General features: G+C 36.5%; 1 protein-coding gene across 1 annotated transcript; it reads right to left on the reverse strand.

The window, feature by feature from the left end:
* LOC121422839 (enoyl-CoA hydratase, mitochondrial-like) lies at positions 1 to 16,172 on the reverse strand. Its single transcript, XM_041618050.1, has 7 exons — positions 15,978 to 16,172; positions 9,234 to 9,428; positions 7,460 to 7,587; positions 4,693 to 4,792; positions 3,382 to 3,486; positions 2,719 to 2,906; positions 1 to 720 (listed from the first exon to the last, which is right to left on the reverse strand). Exons 1-7 carry the CDS (start codon positions 16,081 to 16,083, stop codon positions 655 to 657), a joined length of 888 nt encoding a protein of 295 aa, XP_041473984.1. The 5' UTR covers positions 16,084 to 16,172; the 3' UTR covers positions 1 to 654.
* Positions 16,173 to 24,029: the final 7,857 nt, after the last annotated feature.

The raw sequence follows: 24,029 nt of genomic DNA on the forward strand, positions 1-24,029 counted from the left end.
AAGTGCAGAGGTATTCATGCCACGTATCCCTTTTTCATCCATAGGGGGGCATTTCATGAAACAAATGGCGACTTTCACTGAGTGACAACTGTTATAAGCTACTGAAATACTTGCACCTGATTGGCTATGCTCAATTTACACAGTGAAAACCACTGAATATTTGCTACATGAAACACTCCCCTGGTGTCATGACCTTGGGCACATAACACAAAGCATAGCAATCATCGTAAAATACATTTTTTTACGATTGATTGCATAGACTACAATGTACAATCAATCGCTAAAATCAAACGTACGATTAATCGCTAACCAATGCATAGACTCAGAGTATGCAATCAATCATGAAAATCACGCATAAAATTGATCGTTAACCTATGCATAGAGTATGCAATCAATCATGAAAATCAAGCATACGATTGATCGTTTACCTATGCATAGAGTATGCAATCAATCATAAAAATCACGCATACGATCAATTGCTAGCCTTTGTGTAACAGCACCCAGGTCTTAGCAGTACCTCCATCATAGTCTAAATATTTTTCAGCTTAATTTCGCACTTCATAGAAGCATGAGCCAAACTTTGGGATTGAGGACACCTACTGATATGACGAGAGTAGGCAACACCACAGCAGAATTCAAAGATAAATGGATGGATCAGTTATCCTTGAAGTTGGCTGGTCTCTTTTCTACGAATGCACCCATACCTTCCCTCGCATCCTCCTGTGTGAAGAAAAAAAAATCATCCCAAAATTAAAATATAGAAAAACAAGACCTATACATAAGGAAAAGAAAATCACTTTTGGTACATAGCTTGCAAAGAAGACTTTACATTCTGCATCTAGAAAACAGAAATAAAACAGGTCAAAGACATCTCATTGATAACCTTGCATCAGGCAAATTCCCAAAATAATAATAACCTAAAATGGAATGAATGTTACATCAGTCTTGCATGAATGAAAAAATATCAGCATTGACTAAATTGAGATGCAGTCTAACCTGAGTGTTACTATGGTAACCATCGAAGTTCGACATCTGTCAGTGCTGACAATATTCATGAAATGGTGCCCAGAATAAGCGAATTATCAACCAATTCAAAGTTCACTTTTGAATGGGTGCCCAATCAATATTAAACATATTTTTTGCTATGGGAATTCTTTTGGAAATCAAACCTCTAAAGTGTGGAATGGGCAGAACAGATTCAGGATATAATCTTTTGTCTGTAGCTTCCAGATATCCAATCACTAAATTAGTAAGATAAGTGCCAAGAGCAGGGACTACATGTAGATAGGAAACAATGCCAAGGTCCCCTGGTCACTACACTTACATATGATGATGTTACAACAGTAACAGTAATACTTTGTTTGAATGTAATTTCCTTCAGCAAGGAATTCATCCACAATGTGCTGCACTCGACCCAGGTGAGGTAAATGGGTACCGGCAGGAAGTAATTCCTCAAAAAGCTGTGCGCACCGAGAAGGTAGCCTAGCTTAGCCGGGTAATAATAGCAGGGCCCGCTGGGAGAACAGTTTTCGGAACTAAAGTGGCTACCCTGGGTAAATATACCTTTATTATTATTACTATACTAGTATGTTTTTGCTGTAAAATTGTTCTTAGTAAATTATCAGCAAAATCCTGTTGCATATAGGTTTCAATACACTCCTATAAGGGGGGGGGGAGTTCGCTGGCACTTTTAATTTACACATCATTACCATAATTATATTCATATTTTGATATGCATGTATCCTTCTTAATTTAACCAGCTATGTTTCTCGCTCTTCAGTTTCTCACTTGGTTTGAATCAGAATTACATCTGTGTATTACTACTCTCATTCTCCTCTGTTCTGTCCTCATCTTCCCCCACCCTCTTCCCCTACTCTTTTCCCACTTTCTCTACACTCTGGTCATCCTTTCCTTAATCTGCCAAGTTACCCAAAGTGTTTGCCTTTTTATTTGTCAACAATATATTTATGTATGATTGCTATATCATGTTATCATTTTATTGTTATTTTGTAAATCAGATACAATTCAGCCTAATTGGCTGCGATATGTGAATATTCTTCTAAAACCTTATACCTTAAACAGCTTTAACCGGGCTTTAAAGCAAATACAAACCAGCAGCCTTATTAGCACCACCTTGAGTCCTCAACTAGCTCACATCTGGCCAGGTCCCCAACCCATAATGCAATTCCCCATTGAATAATAACATATTCATTCATTTCTCAATAAATTCATACCTCAACAACTGTGCTATCAAGAAGCATAACAAGTACTTTTCCTCTCAAAATGTTTTTCTATAAACAGATAAAACAAGATGATAATTTGTTTTATCTGAAATATTTATATTCACCTCGATAGATAGCTATTCAGGGCCAGTCTTACAAAGAGTTACGAATGATTCAATCAATTGTAACTCTAATGGAAATCCATCAGTGTCATAATTTTTTCTACAGGAAATTTGCAAAATGTCCTTTGTAAACAAAGGAGAACACACCAAATTGTCAAGAAATCAATGAATTTATGAAATACATATATCTAGAACATTTTTTGAACAAACATGCATTTTATGTTGACTTTGCTGGCTTTCCATAGTTGCGATTGAACTGATCAATTGCAACTCTTGTAAGAAGGGTCTAGAACACAGTCAATGTCAGACCACATACAATGTTGGTCAGTTCACTTCCCCTCTTTATAAAAGTAAAAGATGTCAATATTTCTTACCGTTCCAAAGCATGCATGGAAGAGCCTCTTCTCAAAGTGCATGCCTTCATTGAGGGTTAGTTCATAGCTTGTATTGACAGCCTCTTTACATAGAGAGTTGATGAGTTTCGAATTCTTGCTGATCTTCTCGCCCAAAGCAATGGCCTTATCCAAGAGCTCTTCAGTAGGGTAGATCTTGCTTACCAAACCTGCAAGATAAAGAATTCAATTTATCTTATTTCACAAGCCAAATAACCCAATAAAAATAAAATAAATACAAAACATGCATTTTAATATATACATATATATATATGATATAGCAATATTATCTTATTTCACAAGTCAAATAACACAATAAAAATAAAATAAATACAAAACATGCATTTAATATAATATAGGCCTATATATATATAATGGTATAGCATTAGAAAGAAGCTCATAACCCTAATGATCCATAAGAGATAACACAAAAGTTAACTCAAGCAAAGTTACCATTTCGAAATGATAAACACAACACAGCTAATTTGAGGAATATGCGATCAGACTCCCTTAAACGCAAAGGTTAGTAATCAATTGTATGCTTGATTTTCACTATTGTAGTCAATGCATTAAACCGTAAAAAATGTTCTATGATAATTGCTAAGCTTTGTGTTACAGCCCCATAAAGATGAATGGTTGTCATACCTGCTTGTAAAGCTTGTTGAGCATTTATCCTGTCGCCACTGAGAACCATCTCCATAGCTAGGGACTTGCCTACAGCCCTGGGTAACCTCTGGGTTCCACCAGCACCTGTGATGATAGGAAGTATATGGGGAGAAAGAATTATTAACACCAGCAAAGGATGATGATGGTGGTGATGATGGTGATGATGGTGGTGGTGATTGACGATGATGATGATAATGGCGATGATGATGATAGTGGTGATGACAGTGGTGGCAGTATTTCCACTCTTCCCAAAATTCTGGAAATTTCTGAAAATTTTGACTTTTTCAAGAAAAGGTTCAGGAAACTAAAAAAAATTTCCTCCAGGAAATACCAGGAAATCTGAAAATTATAAATAATCACCAATCAAGAGTAGCAACTTTTATTATTATGTAATTTCAAAGAATGGTTTACCTTGGTATGTAGCTAAAATTTTTCAGCTCGCACTGGCATGTCATAAGTTTGTTTCTATTTTGAATGGAGGGTGTGAACAAAAAATGTTAAATTCCTTGATTTTGGTTACTTGAACCAAATTTAGGCTCGCTGTATTATTGCCTGATTTTTGTCAAAAATCACACTTGAAAATTCCAGGAAATCTGCATTTCAGGAATTTTGTTTTGGATCTGTGAAAACATTGGGTGGTGGTGATGATGATGATAATGGTTTTGTTGTGTGCACGAACTTTAAAGATATCATGACCCTAGTCATCAAACATGAGCTTGCAACACATAATATCTATCACCTACTTCCTCTGCAACTTGTAAGATATATTTAAAGGAGTTGCAGTTGGGATATGTTGATCTATAGGGAAACAAATACCCTCCTTCAGATAAGATGTGTTTTACAAGATCTAGAGGAAGCTGTCCTCTTTGGAAAACTGTGCCATTTCTAATACCTACTCATCCTTTGCATATCACTTGGAACAGAAACAGCTGAAGGGAAGCACAGAAGCAAGATGCCACAAGCTTCAAGAAAAGTAGAAAAGTAGCCTTAGGGGAGAAGTGCAGACAAAGATCATCTTCAGCTGCACATAACAACCCCACCCCACAAGTCTAAGTCTTCCCTTGCTAAAACTGCTCTAGAGTGGGATCAGCCTATTCAGTTATCTTATAGCTTAAACCATCCTGTAAATGATTAACTAAATGTAAACTCTAGGGTTAAAAGCTTACAATTAATCCTCAACTCAGCAATCATCAATAATGCCAAGTCATACTTTGCACCCCTTACGCTAACTCTATCCCATCATCATCTCTCTACCACTAGTTTTTCACTTCTCTCAGAGAGAAAACTAACCGGGAATGAGACCAAGGAGAATTTCTGGTTGACCAAACGATGCCTTTTCTCCTGCGTAGATGATGTCGCACATCATGGCAACCTCGCATCCTCCTCCAAGCTATTGAAATGTATGAGAGAAAACAATGAAAATAATGGGTACAGGGAATAATTTTGCTCATTAAATTTGATTAGCATTTAGGGTCATAAAATAAAAGCTTCTAAGTTCTGTAAAGTCCTATGTAAAAAAAAAAAAGTGCTACACAAGATTTTGGCCTGGCGGTCTTAAAAAACTGTGGAGCAAATTCCGGTGTGATACCAGGAAAATGATCCTTGGTGTAGGGTTGTGTCAAGTCAGAAGTTTTCTTTCCAGTTTCCTACTGGCGTCCTCACGGTCAGAAGTCATGAAATATGATATTTGTTGGGAACTGGACATCTTTAAATAAATTCAGATATCGCAGATTTTCAAGTTCCCACCAATCTACATTTTTATCATAGGAACTGAATAAAATTGAGGTTCAAACCTTACTAGATGAAAGGGAGGCTTACATATTATGCATGATTATCATTACAGAGGACACAAGCATTTGCATTTTGGAGATGCAAGTCAGGTTATACTCCCATACTTTGGCAAAATAAAGCAAGTCACAAAAGTATCATGTGTTGTAAATGAGCAATGTGTGTTCATTATTTACATAGGAGTCAATGCACTTTAACAGCATACATTTTCTTCAATATCTTTCCATAGAACGATCATTTCTTCTCCTAATTTTGCCTGAATGTGCTATATGTATAAAGGGTGTTTCAGAAACAACAATAACTCAAATTTGACTGATGTGTCACTTGCTTCCTTTTGCCAAAGTTGGGCAGTGCAGTTGAACTGCATAACAATCTCACTAGCATGTACCTCCAATTACTACAGACTTCAATGCATGTATGTAATATTGAAATATTACACATCACCCCTGCTTCAATTCTTTAATAAAATTGATATAAGGTTTAAATATGAATTTTGATATTGGTGAAGAGTTAAAATACAAAGAATACCACAAAAAGATAAACAACAAGGCTGTAAATATTTACATATAGAATTTCAATAACCATATGCACTTATCAATTAATCCCTGGCCCAGAAGGTCTCAGGACTAGAGGCTTAGTGGGGATGTACATTCTGCCAGCATGACATCCCCACTTACACATCCTTGCCAAAGTAACTCGAAGTCTCAGCTACTGAGCACACATTTTCCATAGATCCCCCTCAATATGACAATTCTCGCAAGGCTCGCATAGGCCCGACCCCAGTGGGCTGGGACTATTAATACCACGTCTAGATCTACCATCAAACGCGAGGTAACCTAGGAGGAGCTAACGCAGGTCGTCCTTTGTCCAATGTAGATCTAAACGGTCTCTGCACAAAGCACGAATCTGAGGTAATCTCGCGGTAAAATACACCCTAGACAGTCTAGCACAATCGCGAGGTTACGTGATCCTCTGATGGTCCAGTCTCAGCAAATAAAAACAGAAGTCCTTTATCTGAGGGATCTTTATGCAGCACACGCTTTCCCCCTTGATTGACATTTTGTCATGACAACGCAATTCGTGAGTCCAGAGGGAGGCGATGTACCTCATGGTTACCGCAGATGAAAATGGCCCAAATGTGCATCTCGTGTTTTGATAAGGAATTTCATGCGCTGTTCGCTCCAGAGAGAGATAGATCCAAACAGGCTATTAGTGTAGACACATGCAATATAGGCATTGTCCAAAATAAAAATCCGTCTATTTCAAGAACTAGATCCTATAATGAAATATGTACATTCATCTCAAAACAAAATCATGACAGTTTACATGAAAGTACCGTCAACATACCTTAAAAAGCAGTTTTCTGGTAAAATATTCTGATTTTCGATGACCAAACAGCTACCATAACTTGTGTTTCCAACTTCTCAAAATGACAGGTCTGCTTGCAGCAGCCACGCAAATGGACACCTTGGCTCTTGAAATATTTTTTGCATCGACTATCGAAGTGCAGTGGCTTTCAACTTGCTGCCATCGCAGCCAAAAGAGTTTAATCTTCCCAGAATGCTCTTTTCAGTTTACAGATAGTATGCACTAACTAGCAACTAGAATCTTCAAAAAATGTGCTATATATGGTACTAGAACAAGTAAAACTCATGTTTTTAAGGTGTTTCTTAGAACCATTCTATATTCGACTGGTGGGGGCACCATGGTCTAGTGGTTATGATTTTTGTCTTTCAATCAGAGGGACATGGGTTCGAATCCCAGCCATGGCATGATTTCCTTCAGCAAGAAATTTACCCACATTGTGCTGCACTCAACCCAGGTAAGGTGAATGGGTACCTGGCAGGATTAATTCCTTGAATGCACTAAGCGCTGACAGGCAGCTTGAGCTATAGCTGGGGTATTAAAGACAATGTGCCTTGGACTGGATTATTTCTAGATAGATAGCACTGTGTAAATGCCTATTATTATAAACAATTGATTTGTACAAAACAATATGTTTTTATACAGTATCCGGAATTACGGTGTAAGAACTGCAAGTCCCTGTTATGTTCCAGCAATGCCAAGCAAACATTTTGTACACCCTAGTGCAATTTTGTAACCCTGCAGACTGTGCGGACAGTCTACTGTCAAGTTCTGGCCAAACACCAAGCAGGCGGGGCAACAATATTTTTTTAACATGCCCGGCTATGTCCCGGGACCCCCAGGGCTGTGCATATGATTGATAAGAGCATTAACATTTCTGCAAGTCTAAGTAGTTTGGCCTTACCGCAAAACCATGGACAGCTGCAATTGTTGGCTTCTTGGCTTTTGAAAGTCTGCTCCAGGATTCTAAGAAGTTAGCTCCAAGCGTCTGCTGGAAGGTCCTTGAAGACATCTCCTTGATATCAGCTCCAGCTGAAATGAAAGAACAAAGAGTAAGAATGATTCCAGTGTCAAATGAGAAGACACACTGAACCTGGGGCCCATTTCATAAAGAGTTACAAGTTTTGACTGTTGTACGAGATACCTGTCACAATTGACCAATGAACAGGTAGCTTATGATCAACTCTTCTCTAATGACCAGTCCCATTTTTCACTAGGATGGGCAATAACACTTTCATATGAAGATGTAGCATTAAGCTTTCCCACAACGCATTCACATTCTTAGAATTACATGGCATAGACCAGTACCAGCCATACAGAGTGCCAACAGTAAGCCCAGTCACATCTTTCAGATTGTGACGTCAAAATATTTATTTCAATGTGTAATGCATTGTTGTAACCTAACCCTATCTAGGCCGGGGGGGGGCCTCGGAGGCCCCCCCCTCAACAAATCGCGCGATATTTTCGCCGTGCGAAATTTTTTGACCGCGCCGCTCACTGACTTTTTACTTTCAAGTCTTGCGCAACTTTTGAGACTAATTTTGCGTCACCCGGGTATGTGGTTCCGAAATTACGCAACATTATGTAAGTGCATGTCAGACCGAAAATTGCTCAAAAACGTGATTTCGTGTACAAAGTCAATGCAAATTGTGTTTTCAACCAAAATTCATAAATGTATGATTATTTTTAGTTTTGCTTGTCTAAATGTATTCATTTTATGCTTTTTATGATCACAGAAGAGTCCCCAACAAATTTCATTGAAAAAAACAATGAAAAACAAAAGGTAAAAAAACAAAGAAATACATAAGAAATTGCAAAAAACAATATAATACATAAGAAAAACGATTTGATATCACAATTTTTTTCATGTACACTTGCTAAAGACACCACAAAGAGTTTCTACACCAAAAATTAGTACATTTGGAGCTCTATTTGGGGAGTTAGAGGAAAAAGTATGATTTCGCATACTAATTACGCATAAATTAGCATAATCACTTAATAACAATTCGCATTAAATAAATTACTATACGATCTTGTAGATTATGTCCCAGGCGACCCGCGTGCCAATTTTAGGCGCGATCGCGCAGTCGAGGGCCGAGATCTTAGGGGGGGCCTGGGAGGCCCCCCCCCCGGCCATAGGAACTCCCAAAATACCCCGGCCTAGATAGGGTTAAGGCATCGCTGCCACATTACCAATTGTAACAGGGTCTCTGTTAGTGCACTGTTAGCGCTAACAGCGGTTCTGTGCGGTTGGTACAGGTGACTAGAATAGTACCTCAGTGATCAAGTTTGGAAATAGTTTTTTTTTTATTGTTTGGGCTTATGTAAAATACCAATGATTATGATCACTTTGTCACTTTTCAGCTTGGATGTCATGAAAAGAATGTTTTAAAAAGGAACAATAATCATCAGATAAATACAGGTGAATTTGAACTCTACCTGATGGTTTTTATCAAATGACATTTTAATTGCAACTGTGAAAAGGCTTATATGCTATCCAAAGTTAAACCACACCCAGTGGCGGACCGTGACCCCGAGGAGACAAAGCATTGGGGGGGGCACGGCATTGTTCACCAACAATGCAGTGCCCCCCCAATGCTTTGTCTCCTCCGGGTCACGGTCCGCTACTGACCACACCCTTAGACCAGTTCAGAACATGGGCCAATGTGATCACTCACCGGCAAACGCTTTCTCACTTCCTGTCAACACGATGGCCCCGACGTTGGCGTCTTCCTCGAAGACGTCCAGAGCCTGTGCCACTTCCTTCATGAGATCATCTTTGAGAGCATTCAGTGCCTTGGGTCGGTTCAACTTGATCAACCCAACATTCTTATTCTCACCAACGTGATCCACAATGATGTTCTCATAGGCTCCTGTTTAGCACAAAAACAAAGATAGATTATAGTCAGGGGCCTTAGGCCCGAAATTTGAAGTTTTGGGACAGAGTTTACAAAAGCACCAAACTTTCCCTATGTTACTATTAGGTCAATAGCTTTATTTTTTCCCACAGAATATGGTGCTGCTGAAAATTGCATCTTCATGCAAAAATATGCTAATTTATGTAAATTAGCAGTAATTTATGCATGAAAGCCATATGCCAATAGGAATTAATTAATAAAAGTTAATAAAAAGAAACCAAACTTTAGGAAAATGTCTATCAGGTCAATAGCTTTAATTTTTCCCACAGAACATGGTGCTGAAAATTGCATCTTCATGCAAAAATATGCTAATTTATGTAAATTAGCAGTAATTTATGCATGAAAGCCATATGCCAATAGGAATTAATTAATAAAAGTTAATAAAAAGAAACCAAACTTTAGGAAAATGTCTATAAGGTCAATAGCTTTAATTTTTCCCACAAAACATGGTGTTGAAAATTGCATCTTCATGCAAAAATATGCTAATTTATGTTAATTAGCAGTAATTTATGCATGAAGCCATAATGCCAATAGGATTTGATTAATAAAAGTAAATAAAGAGATACCAAAATTTAAGAAAGTCTCTTTTAGGTCAATAGCTTTAAATTTCCTTATCAAACATGATATTGAAAATTGTGTCTTCATGCAAAAATATGTTAATTTATGTAAATTGGAAGTTGATTTATGCATGAATAGTAAAAATTATTAAAAGGAATAAAAGGAAACCAAACTTAAAGAAATCTCTATCAGATCGATAGCTTTATTTTTTCTTATCAAACGTGCTATTGAAAATCCCGTCTTCATACAAAATATGCTAATTCATGTAAATTAGCAATTATTTTATATATATAAATTTGTCCCATTCCAGTGGGTATAAACAGTGGAAAAGGGGCCAAACTTTTGAAGTACCTTTATTAGCTCAAAAGTTTCAATTTTACCAGCAAAACATGCTATTGAAAATCCTATTTCCATGCAAAAGTGTGTTATATTATGTGAATTAAAAATAATATATGTATGAAGCTGTATTCTAATGATTAAACAAATATTACATAAAGCATAAAGCCGTATGCCAACCCAAACAGTAGCAAAAATCGAGCCAGAGCAGGCAAGAATCGAGTCAGAGCAGCCAGAATCGAGTCGAATCAGTAGCCCGAATCCTCTGATTATTGCCAAATGACGATGTGAATAACGACCCTAATCGAACGACTCTGCCCGAATTCGCCAAGTACGCCACCGAATTTCCCGAAAATGCGCCAGATTCTTTCGAAATGGGCTTACCGATTCGGCAGCTATTCGGATGCCATTTTTTCTGATTTCTGGTCAATTCGTCTCGTCTATTTTCTTCTTTGTATTCGAGTAATGATTCGTACGATATGGGGAGGCAAGAGTCGGACCTTTACTCTACGACTGATACGAATAGGTCTTAATCTTCCCAGAGTACCCCCAAATGCCTCCCAAAATCCAACCGAATTCCATCGGAATACATCCCGATGTGGCCCGAATGGAGGTATTCGGCTGGTTTTGACCATTTTCATAACGAGCCGAATTCCTCCAAGAATATCTCCTAATCCCTCCTGAACTTTCCTGCATTCGGGGAGAACAGAGTGCTCCAAAGTCCATCCTTATGTGTATTCGGATGGATTTGCTGATTTGGTTCCGGTTTAACCCATGTTTTAAGTAGGCAATCCATTTCTAGATGACAAACCAGAATAGGATGCAACTGTGGTAAACAGTCTCTGCAAACATTCAGATGATAACCAAAGTACAGTCGCAAGAATACATTACGTCAGTCCTGGTTTAAGCTAGGTTTACACCAAAATCTAATTCTCCCGAATAAATTCGGACTGATTCTGCCTGATTCACATGGATTAGGGAAGTTCCCCCAAATAGAGAAGAATGGGTCCTGAATATGTCGCGATTCAGCGTAGAATCGCCAGGAATTGACCAAATCAATTTTGGCCATCCCCCAAAAAAGCAGAATGCCAACACGAATAGTGCAAGACAGTGGTTCGGGACAGTTATGTCCAGAAATAAAACAAATCGTCCGAATCTGTCCAGACTCCAAATGCCTCCCCGAATCCAACCGAATGACACCCGAATACATCTCAAATGTGGCCCGAATGAAAATTGTTTTGGTCACATTCGGGAATATTCTGGAGGGTATTCGGCTGGTTTTGAACATTTCAAAATGAGCTGAATTTCTCAACGAACGTTCCCGAATTTTCTCGCATTTACGAAGGCAAAACAGAATATTTCTAAAACCACCAAAATATGTGTATATGGATGGATTCGCAGCTGATTCGGTTCCGTTCTAACCCTAGCTTTAAGCAAAGGGTTACACCAAAACCAAATTCGGATCAATTCTGCTCAAAATGGCCTGGATTCAATACTTATTCATCTCGGATTCAATACTTATTCATCTCGGATTAGGGAGCTCCCGGAATCGATTCGGAAGGATCCGGGACTATTCTGTTCTCCCTCAACATCGGGAACATTCGTGGAGGGATTCAGCTTGTCTTGAAATGTTTAAAACCAGCCGAATATCCTCCAAAATACTCCCGAATGTAGCCATGACACATTTTATTCGAGCCACATTCGGGATGTATTCGGATGGAATTCGGTTGAATTAAATTTGGGGAGGCATTTGGACAATTATTTTAGGAAGTCAGTAGCTCTGATTCGGGAACTATTCCAGACCGAATTGACTCTGATTCGGTCTAAAATTGATTGGGAGAATTTGGTTTTGGTGTTACTTAGTTTTAGAGATAGAGATCAATTCATTAGCCAATAAAGAAAAATCACTGAAATTATTCAGGTCACCATCAAGGGACGACAGAAAAAGAAAAAGGATCAGGTCTCTTTGCTCAAATCTGATGTGTCCCTGTTCTAAAAAAAATGTACATAGTTGTCAGAGGGCAGACTTGGACAGCTTTTTCTGACATGAGAACCATCCATATACCCTCCTCTTTCTGACAGGGGAAAACTCTACTTGGGAAAGAAATCTGACCTCTTGATTTGCTTTGTAAAGAAAGATGAAATACTGTTTATCTTTTCCATATGATTTCGGGGTTTTTTTTATTGTGAAAGGGGTATGCACAAGATTTATAATTTGCATAAATTTGCATTTTAAACATGATACCCTCCTCTGGTTGCATGGAAAGTCACCATAATGAATGAATTGTGTTACAGTGTCTCATATGCATGGTGTTGTGCTCGTCCCTCGGTTCAAAACCTCAAAATATGATAGTTGATGAATTTTACACATATTTCCATAAATTTTGCATAAATTTGCGCTAATAAACATTGTAAATTGATTCTTATTCTGGAACTGTATATAATCAATCTAGATTTGATGCCCCATCAAAATAAATCCAAAATACCCCCCCCCCCCAAAAAAAAAAAAAAAGAAATAGGCTTCTATAGAAATGTTTAAGTCTGTACTATACACATACAGTAATTTACGGTGAATAGTGTGATTTTGCATAATTTTGCATAAATTAGCACTATGAAATATGATTCCAGTCATTGATATCGAGGCATCCTATCAAGAATTAATGCTTTTGATACCGGTGACACATATGGAAAAAAAATGTGATTTTGACAATTCTATATGTCGACATATGATAAAATATATGTTTTTACATATCATTTGCATAAAATTTGCATAAATTAACCTTAAGAATTGATTGATATTCACCAATGTTTTAAAAATCGACCTGCATTTGAATATTTAGCAAAAGAAGACCCAAATACACAAAAATTGGGCATTCAAAAATTATTTTTAGTGAGAAATGGCGAGTTTTTTGCATAAATTAGCGTTTAAAAATAGGGTGCCCTTCACCGATTTGGGGGCACCCTATCTAGAATTAATGCTTTTGATACCAGGAACCCACATGCAAAAAATGGCGCTTTTGTAAATCCTGTCCCCAAAATTTTGCTAAGGCCCCTGACTACTAGGGGGGTTGGCTTCACTTCTTATTAGGCTTACTCAATTATTTGCCCATAAAGGTTAATTCCACCCCAGAAAAATGTTGATTCAAATCAATAGATAAAAATCAAACACACATAATTTCATCAAAATCTGATGTAAAATAAGAAACATAAGACATTTTAAAGTTTCTCTTATTTTTCACAAAATAGTCATACACGTACATGTCACTGTGTGACGTGCAAATGAGAGACAATAATGTCCCTCATTCACTATTTTTTTTCTTGAATTGTTTCAATTACACAATATTTCAATTCTTAAAGATTCGTTGACTGAACCGATAAAAGTTAAAACATCGTAATTCCACATCAAGGATGAATAACCTTATTGTTTCACAGGATAAAGATAGACAAAATTAGAATATTTTATATGATAAAATACAAATTAATGAGTAGGTGACATCATAAGTCCCCTCATTTGCATACAGACCAGGATGTGCATACCCTGTATAACTGTTTTGTGAAATGAAGTGACAAAAATCTTACCTTTCTGCTTTTACATCTGATTTGGATGAAGTTTTCAGCATTATACTTGTATTTTTCTCTTTTTATTCAAATCAACTTTTTGTTGGGGTGGACCTGTCCTTTAAACAAACATTAATTATCGCGAAATAAGCTCAGTCAACTTCTGTCTATTTCATTAGGGTTTGTGACATCCCTCAACTTCTATCTTCCCCAAAAGAGGTGAAAAATTTGGTGAAATAAGCAAATATACTCAGCAATCCTCAAATTAAAAAAATACAGAGATGCAGAGGGTATAATTTCTATATATTGAATATAAGGATTAATGCGTCAGGTATGAGCTTAACATTACATCATTCTATTAGCTCAAGTTTAAATCTATCCTTTGATGGTTGTAAAATTTATAACAGCATTTATTTTAGAACCTATTGAGCAGTTTGAATTGGACCCGACATTAGCAAATTTTGACAATAAAAAGAAAATTGACTAAATATTCGCTTGGTTATAATTATGAGTTTTGATTAACGAAAAAAATGGAATATGTCACTTTCTGTGTTGAAATTACTTTATTTTTACCACCAAAATAAGTTAATGTGGAGCCTTGGATTAAATCACCACTTTTTAGACTGATCAGATGGAAACCAAGAGAAATTAGAATGAAACGTAAGATTAGTTTTTTTATTGTTTTTAAGGTTGTGTTGTTGCAATGAATGTTCTTTTTTACACACATTACGTGACTTGCATGCTGTCGCCAAGCAGAAGACAAAGAAATCAAGATGGCGACGTAAACACGGCCGTAAGCTCTTCCCAGTGGTGAGTGACCATACGTACAGTATATGAATTATTTATGATCACGAAATAAATTTTAATATTTGTTAAATAAGATTTTTTATCTCTAAATTGTTCGTTAAGCCGGCATTGCTTTCCGGAAGTACGTCATACATAGCGGTTCAAGGGTCGACGCTATTGTATTTCCGTTGTTTACATGTGGAATGAGAGGTCTACGCGGCATCAGTTAGGTAAGAAATCTTCATTTTTTACATTTTTTAAAGTAACATTTAAAACCTTCCTACGCATTAGGCGTAGGAAGGTGTAAGAATTAATAAAATTAACAAAATTCTAGTGAGTTCGGTTTAAAAAGATGGATTTTTTGGGGAAATCTAGACCAAAAGCTTCGGTCTCTGTTATGTTGGTTGTTCAGCTGAACTCCGTTGGCTTCACTCACCAAATACAGAGACTGAAGTTCTAGCGCGATCTGTACAGGGACTCAATGGCCATATGTTTATGTACTTAAGATCGGACAAAACTGAGAAGTGAATTTGCGTGACAGCCGAGGTAAGTCACTGTTTTTGTTCCTTTTAACTTGATTTTTCTCCGTTTTTTGGCAATTAATGCCAAGAGGGAATATTAATTTGCATTTTGGTCACAATAATTGTCAATTTTTTTATTAATTAAAGACAAAAATTGAAGAGCCCCGACGGGGGGATTTTGCATTGCAAGTCCCCTAATGGTGCGTGCACGATAGCGAGCCGTCTGTGTACGAGAAATAAAAAAAAATGTTAAAAAACTCCTCGAAACAGACGGCTGCCAGCTGTCTAGGGGAAATCCATCTTTGTTTTGGTCCTTCGCTGAAGACACTATGGAGAGAGTGTCAAGACGTCAATGATGAAGAAAGATATGACATATCTAAAAAAATCATCATCATTGCGTCCTCAAGACTAAATACCACCCCAGGTCCCAGGGCCAGGTATTTTTACAACAAACATTATACTTTTCATCAGGGTAAACTGAATTAGATCTACTTCCTCTATTTAAAAATTCCAAAAAGACGGATTTCAGCTGTTTAGCCTGGCCTGAGCCTGCAAAAATTTAATACACGCATGATTGTGTCATTGACATTGACTGTCTTGAAGTAGAGTTAGCCGCGAGGGCGGTGGTGTCTGATTGATGTTTACAAAACGGCTTAGCCGGCCGACCAACCGGGCTGAAATTCACTGACACTACCGTCACCGCTGGCGCTCACGAGCAGCAAGAACAAACACCGGATATTCATACCTGTTGCAAGACATCTTGTCAAGGAAGGGACAGTCAGAGCATTCCTGTTGCTGGATACCAGGAAATTCCTGCTTGCAGAAGTAATAACTTGACGAAATACAGACATTATTTTGTTTTTGGTGCGAAGTTATACGGCTCTGTGGTCAATTATCAGTGACTGCTCCACGTTACGTACGCATGCATGTGCGCAGCTCTGAGCTCGGCCCCGGAAGTATATAAAGTGCAAATTCTCGTGACTTTACCACGATATATCGGATATCTTTCTTGATGATAATTTTGACCTGTTAATTTTCAAATTTTCAGGGCAATTTCATGGAAATGTTTACTGAAAAAAAAATGATATAATAAAATGACATCTTTTCAATGAAATTAATTCAAATCATTATACGCATCAGGTTCATTTAACCATTTGCCAATATTTCGCTATTCTTACAATAAACTTTTTGTCAGTATGAACTTCCCCTTGAAATTTAATAAAAAGAGAAAAATCCAACGAGCATAACACTGAAATTTTCATCAAAATCAGATGTAAAATAAGAAAGTTATGACACTTTAAATTCTGGCTTAGTTTCACAAAACAGTTATATGCACATACAGATCGATAAGCAAATCAGGGAACTGATGACTTCACTCACTCACTATTTCTTTTGTAATATATTATATGAAATATTCTAATTTTCTCCTGATTGTCCTGTGTTAAAAAAGCTGTATTTCTCCCTGAACATGTTGAATTACCATTGCTTAACATTTTATGGCTCAGTCAAGTTGGTCCTTATAGTAAAATCTGTAAAAATTGAAATAATGTATAATTCGAACAATAAAAAAAGGAAATCGTAAGTGAGGTACATCATCGATTCTCTACTTTGCCTGTGACTAAATTGTGCAAAAATCTATTTTGTGAAAAATAAGCGAAACTTTAAAAATATCATAACTTTCATATTTCACATCCGATTTTGATGAAATTTTCAGCATTATGCTTGTCTGATATTTCTCTATTTATTCAAATCAACATTTTTATGAGGTGGACTTGACCTTTAACAATGAGATGATATACTGACTCGAACGTGACAACGGTGAAGTCTATTAATTGCCCAACGAGTTTTTAGATTGTCCTTCAAGCGAACTTGCATGGAGATGGACCCCGGGGATGGACCATTGTTTGCCATTTATTATAATTGGTTTTGAAAGTTTTCCATACACGTTGATCCGATGATTTTTAGAAAATCCATGACGGTAGTTGATTTACTATAATAATAGGTCTAATTCTTAGTAGATAGAGACTTTTCACAACTTTTGATATATAGATAGACTGTTATTACTGCATGCAAAATATCAAGTCCCTTCACATAATTCAGCTTTTCGTTCGCACACAGACCCACTATTTTCTGATAGCGAATTGCTAAAGGTATATGCCTGTATTGACCAAATACCATTCCATGTGTATTTGACACATCCTTACACACATTCTCTTAACATGCCATTTCATGTGGAGCGTTGTGGCCCAGTGGATTAGTTTTCGGACTTTGAAACAGAGGGTCGTGGGTTCGAATCCCAGCCATGACGTAATTTCCTTCAGCAAGAAACTGATCCACGATGTGCTGCACTCGACCCAGGTGAGGTAAATGGGTACCGGTAGGAAGTAATTCCTTAAGAAGCTGTGTACGCTATGAACGCCTAGCTTAGCCGGGTAATATAGGAGCGCCTTGAGCACCTAACAAGGTGGATATGTGCGCAATTTAAATATCCTATATTATTATTATTATCATTTCGCTGATCTTCATTTCATGATTACCTACAAAATAACGCGTAGAACTTTATTAGCAGAGGGTACATTTACCTGTCTTATATTTCGGAACTATCTCAGTAATGACATCAAGACCAGCCCTTCCTAAAATTGAACATTACTTTTTACTTAAAACCTACAATTCCAATCACTCGATCTTTCCCCCTCTCAGACCACAGATTAATGATTTTGTCTATATTATTCAGTTAAATGTACCGTTAATATCATTATTATTATTACTCTTTCTTTCGACTATAGCTCGTCTTTATCTGTGCTTATTATTTTCCTCTTTTTCGTATCAAAATTTGCCGGGAAAATTTGATTTTAGCGGAAGCTGATTTGTGTCCTGTTTTCGTTTTATTTATTTTATTTTGTTCTATTACCAGTAAGTCTTCGAATGCAAACAGCAGTAATTATCATAGGCGGCGGAAGCGGGAAAGGGGGCGAAGGGAGGGGGACAGGACCCCACCAAAATTTGAGATGGGGGGGGGGGACGATCCCCCTAAAAGTTTAGTTGATAACCCTTTTTTTTTTTGCTTGTCAATTTTGTTTCCTGCGTCCCCCCTTAAATTCTGGTGGACCCCCTTAAAATGTCTCTTGCCCCCCCCCTAAAATTTAGGTTGATGACCATAAAATCCATGTTAAGAAAATCGTTTTTTGTTATAATGTTAATTATCATTGATATAATTGAATGTGATTATAAATTTGTGAAGTTAATAAAAAAAAAAATCGAATTTTAATTACGCCTTTATGACGCACCTTAAAAATGCATTAATGACAATCGCAGCTCATTTAATGATTTCTGGATAAATAAGAACAGTTATGAGAAACCAAAGAAGGCCATAGATCTTCTTTTACCTTTCAAAAAATCTTTTCATTCTTCTAAATGCCACACTCAAAATGAAAATATTTAAATACAAAATGTAACAATAAAAGTATCCTATAATCAAATCGCACAAGGCCACATTTCGGTGCTCACGGCGGTCGAAAAAAGTAAATTTTCAATTTTATTTATTTTCATTTTCAACAGAACAAAGTAATGGGATCAAAATAGTAACAATGAACTTATACAGACAAAATAAATTGAGGCATGTACAGTATATGATATTTATCTATAAGTGAAGGTAAAACAAAACAGTACTATATATAACCAAGTAAAATATCAAAATTCATAGTTAGTAAATGATTATGAACAATAAATATAAAATAAAAGTGTCCTTAACAAAATACACTATTAAATTGCTAGTATGGGAGGAACAAATTAAGTTGGGATTTTTCATGTTTCTATTGATGAAAGTTGGCGTAATTGTTGATAGTTAAATTTGGTTTAAAAACTATAGGAAAAGCGTGACCTCGATAGAGCAGGCGAAATGCAGTATCATACAATATGATCACAGCGTGTTCACAAAGTGAACTTAGTGAAGTATGTGAAAATGTTATTCACGTTGATCAAAAGCTCAAATTCAACTATGTGAAGATATTTTCATTCTGTGTACACCTCGAGTCCTCGACAATGTGGTTCACATTCATCGTTGAAATGCTCAAATTAATTTAAGTGTATATAGGCCCTAGGTAATTTCACATTGTATTCCACACTATGATTAGGCCTACACTGTGGCACGCACTGCGGGGGGGGGATGAATACATATCGGTCAATTACTGATGGACGTGCAGGGGCGGATCCAGCCTTCGCCAATAGGGGGGGGGCCCGGAATTTTTTTCAGCCATATTTTCCCCGATCGGCCGCTCGAATATGATTTTTGCCGGGATTTTTTGTTTCTTTGAAGGGGTAGTCCTAATGGTCACTTTTAGCTTTATTCTTACGAAACATAAATGTATAATACCATAACCTTTATTTATATAATGCGAGCGCGAAGTGCGAGCTAATTTTTTTGGAAATCTTATGTACTTTTTCCTAAATTTTTGAACTTTCTGGGAAATGTTTGTTTTCCTTAAAAAAAAAAGATGTGTATGCAAGTTAATAATTACTACGAACGTAAAGAGTGAGCAGAAATGAAGTGATGGAAAAGGTACTGTTAAATACTTGCTTGCAATTAGCCATGAAGACGTTACACATTTTTAAAAATCAAATAATGCGAGCGCGAAGCGCGAGCCGAAATTTTTTGACATTTTTACATAAGGAATGGAAATTCTTAGCACCTTTTGTAACTTAACAGAATAGATATATAATTAAACATGCGAGCACGAAGCGTGAGCAAAAAAAAATCGAGATTTAGACCTACTGAACAAGACACTCTATTCAATTAGTTTTGTAAATCATGAAAAGGATGAGTAATTTGGGATCTTCCTTACATTAATAATGCGAGCGCAGAGCGCGAGCAGAAAATTTTGTATACGTTTTGAACTGCTCGAAATTGTACCTGTTATGGACTGCTTGCATTTAGCCATGAAGACGTTACATATTTCAACATTCAAATATTGCGAGCGCGAAGCGCGAGCTGAAAAATTTTGACATTTTTTTTACCTGAATAATGGAAATGCTAAGCATTTTTTGTAATCTTGGAAGGACTCTCAGTATATAAACTAAACTTTATTGATGCGAAGCGCGAGCGGAAAAATTCTGGACACTCTATTCATGTTTTGTAAATCTTGAAAAGGATAAGTTATTTATCTAATGCCTGCGTAAAGCGCGTTGTGATCTGAAACTGGATAATGATTTAAATAGAGAACAATCTGCGTATCTGAATTAACGTGTGTTGTAGATTTCGACCTAGAATTGGGGTATTCTAAGTACCTTATCATGAAAATCAATAAAGCGAGCGCAAAGCGCGATCTAAAAATATATGATATTCCGATCTAACAAAGGGTTAATTTAAGCTCTGTATTGGAAACACTTTGTTTGAAATTGTGAATTGTGTTGGATCACAATTAAAAAGAGCTGATGTATTTTATCATTATTACTCTGAGTTTTTACATGGGACCGGGACATTCTATAAGGGCATTATGTCATCATATGAAAATGATGACTATCTTCCTATTTCTCTTCCTAAGCATGAGAGCGCGAAATCTGTTAATATTATGGCCTAAAAACTGGACATTTATAAAGCACTTTTGTAATTATGCATAAGATGCATGATATCTATCAATGCGAGCGGAAATCGCGAGCCGAAATTTTTGATAAACTGTCATCAAAGTAGTTTGATTTAGAATTAATATTGGGATATACATAACTCACTAATCAAAATGCTATCGTGCAGCGCTACCTGATACGTTTTGACAATCTGACCTGAATAGGGATATCTTAAGAACTTACCTGACAAATCAAATTTTGCGCAAGCAGAAAATGATAATATTCAGACCATAGCACAGACATTTTTACAGAGCACTTTTTAAAAATCAATTTGTAAATCAAACAAAATAATGAAAGTTCAATTTCCCACCTGAAATATGTTTTGTATATTGACTTCAAAGTTTGATATTTCAAGCTCCATGTTGAGCAAGATATGCGAATCCCCCAAGACAGTAAGAGCGCGAAGCGCGAGCGAAAATTTTATATCCTATTCCTAACAAATAGATTTTTCAAAAAATTATTTTCGAAGTCTTCCCCTCATGTTATTTTATTCAATCATGTCCCTCCTCTTATGTTTGCCTTTCTTCTTTTATCCTCTCTTTTCCCTTCCTTTTCTTTTTTCCTTTCTTTTTCCTTTTTTTCTTTTTTTGCTCCGCCAATAGGGGGGGGGGACCGGGCCCCTCGGCCCCCCTGGATCCGCCTATGGACGTGTAAGGGTTGGTGGGGGCGAGGATGGGTTTGTATTTATGTGTATCTAAAGTTTGATGGGAGCTTATGAAATCAATGGATGACGTATAGGAAATCCTGTTTCCTATATTGAGCCTTGGTATTTATTACATTTCTTCGGAAGCAAAATAATGTCCTACGTCATTCATCGATCGTCTACACTTTGTCTAACCTCATATTTAATATACTGACAAGCAGAACATGGCATATGGATCATAATTTTCTGAAAAGCGAGCAAAATATATCTTAACCTTTAAGATGAAAATTTCAGTTTGTGATATATTTTGCACGGTGTACAAAAACGTAAAAATGAAAGGATTGTGATATTTTGCGTGGACAGCCCCCCTCCCCCACTTTGAAAACCATTTCCCGGCCCCTGTAATAAATTTTTGTTAGGGGCCGCAGATCATGTAAGCCCCACATCTTTAATGTACATGAACGTAAAAATGGCCATCTGGTTGTGTTTATTGCAAGGTCAACCCCCCCCCTTATTTTTAAACCGCTCCGTGACCCCTAATCATGTACAGTCTGCCCCCCCCGTAGGTACGCTAGTGGTTGGCCTCATCCTATTATATATATATATATATATATATATATATATATATATATATATATATATATATATATATATATATATATATATATATATATACAGTGCGTATCAAAAAAAAAGTTTACACTTTGAAAAAGCCATGGGAATTAACAAATATACAACATGTGGGTAATTTTTTCACATATAATTATGGGTTTGGGTCTCATCTATCCAATGAGAGTTAAAATTTTGACAGAATGTTACACTTGAGTGAGCACTGTCCATTTTTGTAAAGCTCGCAGAAATCTGTTTGCGCAGAAATGCTTGTTTTCACGCTGTGTCAAGGGAAAAGGGCGAAATCAAACTTACCCTGCGAAGCATTTCTCATAAATTTCCCTAGCACTTTTAGCCAATTGACATAAAACGGATACATTCAAGCATTCTGTAACAATTTTGCCGCCCAAATTTGAAATTTCAACACTTAGTAAGCAGAACCTTTACCCTTTTTGTGCCAGCTGGATCTGAGGACATAACTGAATCTGAACAAAAGTTTATATCAGACATCTCCAGCATTTTTCACTAAGTTTTTATCATTTAAAGTAGGTTTACATTTCATTTTTCATTTAATACTTGTTTCTCCACACTTTTCCCAAGCTTGGCAATGATTAACAAAATGAAAATCAAGCCTAGGCCATTTCATGTAAATCACAGCTCAGTGTAAAGCACATATCGTCACGATGGACTCGGTGTGTGGTGAGTGGGGTGGGGCGCAATTCACTCTTTGAAGTGTTCGGGCAAGGAAACAAGTTTAAAAAGGTAAAAGATATCTTCAAATCAATTTTACTAACTAATTTCCACGTGTTCTTCATGATTAAGGTCTACTTTTATTCGCATAACTATTTCAAAGTTCTGCGCAAATCATTTTTCACCAACTTTTCAAAAGTAAGTGGTGCTCACTCAAGCGGAAATATTTTTCGACAGTTATATCGTCATTTGCTGAAATGGATCTGTACCAATGCTAAAATGTGGAAAAATCGTCAGGATATTACAAATATATAATTTTACATGATTTTTTCTAAGTGTAAACTTTTTTTTGATACGCACTGTATATATATATATATATTTGATTAAAGGACAGTAGAACAGCTGATCGAGTTCGGCAATGTGTAGATACGTCATTAAGAATAATACAATTCATAATTCTAGTAATTTCTTTCAAAAGATACAATAGACCTTCATTCAAGGGTCAAGTCGACCTCAGAAAATTGTTATGAATCAATAAAGAAAAATAAAACAAGCTTAATGCTGGAAATTTCATCAAAATCGGATGTAAAATGAAAAAGTTATGACATTTTAAAGTTTCGCTTATTTTTCACAAAATAGTAATAAGCACGATTTTGTCACATGCAAATGAGAGAATCGATGTCCCTCACTCACTATTTCTTTTTTATTGTTAAAATTTGACATTATTTCAAATTTTACAGATTTGACAAGAAGGACCAACTTGACTTAGCCATAAAATGTCTAACGATTCCACATGTTCAGGGAAAAATAATACTTTGTTTCACAGGACAATGAGCAGAAAATTAGAATATTTCATATAAAATACAAAAAAATAGTGAGTGAGTGATGTCATCAGTTCCCTCATTTGCATATCGACTGGGATGTGCATGTAACTATTTTGTAATAAAATAAAGCGAAAATTAAAAATGTCATAACTTTCCGAGTTATTTCATATCCGGTTTCGACAATGGAAATTTCATCAAATGCGGATGTAAAATAAAAAAGTTAAGAGTTTTGCTTAATTCTTAATTTCACAAAACAGTTATATAGGCCTACACATCCTGGTCAGTTTGTAAATGAGATGACCGATGACATCACCTCTCACTATATTGTATTTAATCGGATATGAAATAGTTTCATTTTCTCCTCATTGTCATGTGAAACAAAGTTTTGTTCCTCCCTGAACACGTGGAATTA

Source organism: Lytechinus variegatus, chromosome 10 (assembly GCF_018143015.1).
Source record: "Lytechinus variegatus isolate NC3 chromosome 10, Lvar_3.0, whole genome shotgun sequence".
Classification (NCBI taxonomy): domain Eukaryota; kingdom Metazoa; phylum Echinodermata; class Echinoidea; order Temnopleuroida; family Toxopneustidae; genus Lytechinus; species Lytechinus variegatus.